General features: G+C 34.3%; 1 protein-coding gene across 1 annotated transcript; it reads right to left on the bottom strand.

Annotated features, from left to right (window-relative positions):
• Positions 1 to 402: 402 nt before the first annotated feature.
• LOC130824905 (uncharacterized) lies at positions 403 to 2,449 on the bottom strand. Its single transcript, XM_057689926.1, has 3 exons — positions 2,241 to 2,449; positions 1,068 to 1,915; positions 403 to 827 (listed from the first exon to the last, which is right to left on the bottom strand). The coding sequence occupies exons 1-3, from the start codon at positions 2,447 to 2,449 to the stop codon at positions 403 to 405; spliced, it is 1,482 nt and encodes a 493-aa protein (XP_057545909.1).
• Positions 2,450 to 5,427: the final 2,978 nt, after the last annotated feature.

The raw sequence follows: 5,427 nt of genomic DNA, 5'->3' as shown, positions 1-5,427 counted from the left end.
TTGGTCTTATATATCCTTTATCCAACAAGTCCTCAAGTTGTACCTTCAACTCTTGCAACTCGGCAGGTGCCATCCTATAAGGTGCCTTTGAAATGGGTCCTGTTCCCGAAACTAAGTCAATCTTGAAGTCTAACTCTCTCACAGGTGGCATCTCTAGAATCTCATCTGGGAACACATCAACAAACTCCTTAACTACATGTATCTCTCCTAACTCGTCCACTTTCATGCTCGTGTCCTTTACATGGCACAAATATACGGGGTAGCCTTTCCTAAGATGGGTCTAGAGATTTAGGGCGGAGATAAGCTTGGTCTTTGGTGGCTCGGAAGTAGTTTCTTGGTAGGTTAGTTTATTTTCTTAGGGCCTCTAAAGGTAATTCTCTGTTTAGCACAATTGATTTTTGCCTAATACTTCCTTAACCAATCCATTCCCAAAATCAAATCGAAGTCTTTTAAATTAAACTCGATAAGGTTCATGGGTAGTTCGGTTTTAGAGATAACAATAGGCATACTTAAGTAAAGGTTCTTACTGAGAAAGGTTTCACCTGAGGGTGTGGTTACCTTAGCTTGACATGAAGAAGAAGGTTTAAAGGAATGTTTTTCGATAAAAGATTTAGATAAAAAGGAATGTGAAGCTCCAGAATCAAAGAGTACAAAAGCAGGTTTAGAGTTTACAAGGAAAGTACCCGTCACAATGTTGGCGTCCGACTCAGCTTCGCTCTTGCTCATAACGTGGAGTCTCCCATTGAAAGTGCGTCCTCCATTTCCATTGTTGCTATTGTTGTTCTGATTGTTGTTGGCGTTGTACTTGCCATTTGCTAAACCACTTCCTGCGTGAGTATTGTTCGAGCGATTGTTGTTGAAGTTATGGTTCCTAGATCCTCCTCCATTGTTGTTATAGCCCTTGTTGTGTCCATTCTACCCTGGTTAGTTTCCCTCTTGCCTCTTGGGACAATAATTAGCCTTATGTCTAGCTTCGCCACAAGCATAACATTTAATTGGTTCGCCTTGACACGTATAGCCCGAATGACTCTTCTCACATTTCTTGCAAACCCAAGCCCTCTGGTTACCATTCCTTTGCTGGTTTTCATTCTGCCTAGGGTTTTGGTAGTTCCTATTGTTATGTCCTCCTCCATGGTGATTGTTCCTACCATTTCCCCCATTGTTACCAAAACGAGGTCTTTTATCATTACTTTGACTATTCGCATTATTTTGGTCTTTTCTCTTGTTCCTTCCCAACACATCTTCTTTTCTTTGTAAGATCCTCTCCATACTACAAGCCTTAGAATAAGCCTCTGCAAGGGTAGATGAGGTACTTCCTCCTAACCTAGTTTGTATCTTGAAAGCTAAACCATCCTCAAATTTTTGGGCCTTAGAAACTTCATCAGGGACCATGTTAGGGCAAAACTTAGCATACTCATTAAACTTTTGGGCATATTCCTTGACACTCATAAACTTCCCTTGGTTCAACCTATTGAATTCACTGCACTTTTGTCTCCTAATATGTTCAGGGAAGAATCGACTTCTAATAGCAACCTTAAAAGAATCCCAGTCAAAGTTTGGTTGGTTATTAATGGTTTGTCCCTCATTTTCCCACCATGTCTCGGCATCCTCACGTAGGTAAAACGTAGCTTTGTTAACCTTTTGGGTCTCAGGTGTTCCATTTGCAGTAAAGATTTTCTCCATGTCACGTAGCCAATTCTCTAATAGCATTGGGTCCTCTTTCCCAACAAAGATAGGGGGTTTTAAAGTGGCAATCTTCTTAGCCATGATAGCTTGGGGGTTATCATGTCCAGTGTTCATATTGTTAGCTTGGTTTTGCACTAGTAGTCCTATGTTTTGTGACAACTGCTCAAGTACCCTCACTCTAGCTGCTAATTGTTCAGGTGTTTCGGCCATGTTATTTGCTTGTTGACGCCTGCGAGATCGAGTGTAAACGTTCGGGTATTACATTGGCTGCCGATATAAGAAACTAAGCATTTACTACTAACGTTTCCATCATGTTCATACACACACTTATTCTCAATATTCGAGATTGAAGAAAAGACAAGGAAACAATTTGCACACACAACATAGAAAGACTCATGAAAATATTCATTAATATAAATTTTTAAATAATAATCCAATGACAATAAATAAAATCAACATTGTTCAAAAATAAAGACAACTAGCAAAATAATCTAAAGCTAACAAATTCCAACCTATCCCATTTTTTCTAGTTAACAAGTAATCATCAAAATTACTTTCGAACTGGCTCTTCCTCAAAATCCTCCTCGGGATCCTCCTCAGGATCTTCTACATAGTCTTCCTTAGGTTCGTATTTTTCTTCATCTTCAGATTGAATAAGTATAGGTATGGTATCGGTGTTATCATCTTCCCTATCACTCTCATCCTCGTAGTCATAGGAGCTCCTAGATACATTATAAATCCACTTCGCCTTAGCATCAATCATCCTCTTTTCTAAATATTCTAGAGTAAGGAACCATTTCTCATTTTCATCCGCATACCTTTCTCAATTGGGTCTCCCGTTTTTAATTATGTCGTTGTATTCTTTCTTAAGTTCGGCATAAGGGCCTACGTCACTTATGGTTCGAATAAGGACATCTACTTGCTTAGGTGGTGTGTTATAATCAGAGTTGCCATGATACTTATTTAGGTGACAGTTCTCCATGCTTACACGGAGACGATGGACATATGAGGAAATGGGTTCTCCTGCTTTCATAGAAAGGTGGTACGGTGCATCACGAAAATTTCTAACACTTTTCCTAGCAGTGCAACGGAATCGAGGCATCTAACAAAAAAAAAATGAAAGACAACGAAAATATAATTAAAAGAAATAACACATTACTACTACGTACTTAAAAGTATTTCAAAACAATAAACCCATTCATCCCCACTCTCATAATTTATTTTTATTTGTAACTTACTTAAATTATTTAAAATAATTTTACCTTGTACCATCTAACCTATTTTTCATTTAAGCTGTTATCAACTTTAATTCCTAAACGACTCTAAGTTTTGACCAAAACAAACCTGGCTTTGATACCACTTTGTAACACCCTCAAAATAGGTCGAACTTTTGAAAACGCCTTTAATGAAACACATGAACCAAAACCTACTCATGGGAGTGTTACCGCCACATATATTTCTAATAAAATAAATGTAAGGCTTAACGACTAAGAAATAACTTAATAATTTTAAATGCAAAAGGGTCTTACAACATAAGAGAAGACTAAAACGCAATCTATGTCTATATAAAATTTAAACAACTAAAAAAAATTTAAACTGAAATACGACTCTAATAAAAGCTATATTTCTAAGTGATCCTCACTCCACGATTCCCGCGCAATCAATAACCTGCAACATAAGAATGCAAGAAAAACAAGGGAAAAACTCTCAAAATCAGAAAATGGAGTAATTCCAACTCCATCCCGTAAAACGATTAAGTTTGAAAATGATTTAAGAAAATAAAATATAATCAAATTGAAAATAATTTTCGAAAATAATATATAGCTGAGTTTAAAAGAAAAACAATTTGAGAAAACAATATATATAATATCACATAAACCAATTTATTAATTTGATATTTAATAATGACAAACACATAATTAATTTTTAATTTGAGGGAACGAGAACGTCAGTAGGCCGAGGCTTTACCCCTATACCTACTTCATCAAGAGGTCGTCACCCCAAATAATTCAAGGCCAGCAGAGTAGTCTCAGGAAACCCTAGTCTGCACACCCTTCTACTTGGATCACAACAAATAGAAGGAAGACCAAACATCATGTCAAGTATTAGAAATAATACATGTCGGCAGCTATTCTAACCAAACAGGACAACCTGTTCATCACCCTTATACTTGGATCACAACAAATATAAGAGCTTCATTTCCCTCGTGTTACACTTTACGTGATTTAATATATTTTAATAATTAGTTGCGAGCACACAAACATATAATCAAACATACATTATACATTTTATTTTATGATCATAGGTTTTCCCAAGAAAATAATATCTCAAGAATATTCAATTGCAATATTAATATCATAATGTATTTCTCCCAAATTCAATCGCATTTAAAATCATTATTAAAATAATAATACGACTCTCATCAAAATAATATTATAAATATTTCTCTTTCAACTAAATCGTATCAAATTTTGTTATCAAAATAATAATATAAATTTCATCAAAATAGTAATTATAAATTCAAGTTTGATAAAAATAATAGTAAATATAATTTGAGAATATATAAAACATAACATCATATAAAATAATGTCATATAAAATCATGCATCCTATTTAAACACATTAATTATCACTTAGCACATAATACTAACGGGATAGTCCTAATTAGATGGACATTGAGAATTACCTTGTCACGCGATCCTAGACAACATACGCTCCTAATAATCGCTGTCTACGAATCCGCTGCCTACACAAGAAAATAATATATCTCAATTTAATACCCCGATCAACCCATCGAAATAAATAAATTAAAAGACTCTCAATTTATATTTTATAACTTATTTAAAAATGACAAATTTTAAAATGTAGTTAAAATTTTAAAGATTAATAGCAATGGTTTAAAAGAAAAGGATAAATTTTAAATAATAATTAAAAAGTATTTATAAAAAAAAAAGAAAAAGAAAATATATAAAATAAATAAAAAAAATTGTCATACTTTTAGATTTAGGAATTGGGTCACAAGTACCCAACCCACGAAGAAAACAGAAGAAAAGAAGAGAGAGAAGAAGAAAGGTTGAAGGAAGAAGGAGAAGATGCCGGCTGACGGTGGTTCCGGTGGCCGCCATCGCACACCGGTGGTATCCCGGTGACTGCCGTATAGTCGGAAAACTAAGGTCAGATATATATATTTTTTTTTTCATATACAAAATGTGTAATTTGGATAGAAAATGGTAGAACAATATTATAAAGAGATGAAATTACATATCTTTAATATCAAAATCTTGTCTTTTCTTGATTAAATTTTAAGTGATTGGAAGATGGAGGGAGTAATTTGTAGGAGAAAAGGGAAGTGTGAGTAATAATGTGAATGAATTAAGGGTAATTGGTTTAATTTATAATAGGTAAGTAAGGTTAGTTATAAGATTTAGAGGAAGAAGTGGGAAGTTATTTGTTAATGGGGAGATATATTTTTTTTTAATTTTTAAAATTTTTAAAATTTATTTATTTATTTATTTATTATTATTATTATTATTATTATTATTATTATTATTATTATTATTATTATTATTTAAAAAAAAAACGGATGTTACAGCGGCTCGCTTGACCCAAGCCACCCCGGTCGACCTAGTCGAGCGACCTTTAAGAGGGCTTCGTTCAGCTTCTGATCTTAAGTGCAAGTATAGGGTTGCTCAAGCTAGCTTGGCTCGAGCCATTTTGGTTGAATGGCTTAAAATGGCTTAC

The sequence above is a fragment of the Amaranthus tricolor genome, chromosome 10 (assembly GCF_026212465.1).
Source record: "Amaranthus tricolor cultivar Red isolate AtriRed21 chromosome 10, ASM2621246v1, whole genome shotgun sequence".
Classification (NCBI taxonomy): Eukaryota; Viridiplantae; Streptophyta; class Magnoliopsida; order Caryophyllales; family Amaranthaceae; genus Amaranthus; species Amaranthus tricolor.
Note: the sequence above shows the minus strand (reverse complement) of the source record. Positions and strands in the feature narration are given on the sequence as shown.

Coding starts and splice junctions, on each gene's coding strand:
- LOC130824905 (XM_057689926.1), bottom strand. CDS start 2,449: ATGATTGATGCTAAGGCGAAGTGGATTTATAATGTATCTAGGAGCTCC. Junction 1,916..2,240: donor GAGGAAGAGCCAGTTCGAAA/GTAATTTTGATG, acceptor TCGATCTCGCAG/GCGTCAACAAGCAAATAACA. Junction 828..1,067: donor TGAAAACCAGCAAAGGAATG/GTAACCAGAGGG, acceptor ATACTCACGCAG/GAAGTGGTTTAGCAAATGGC.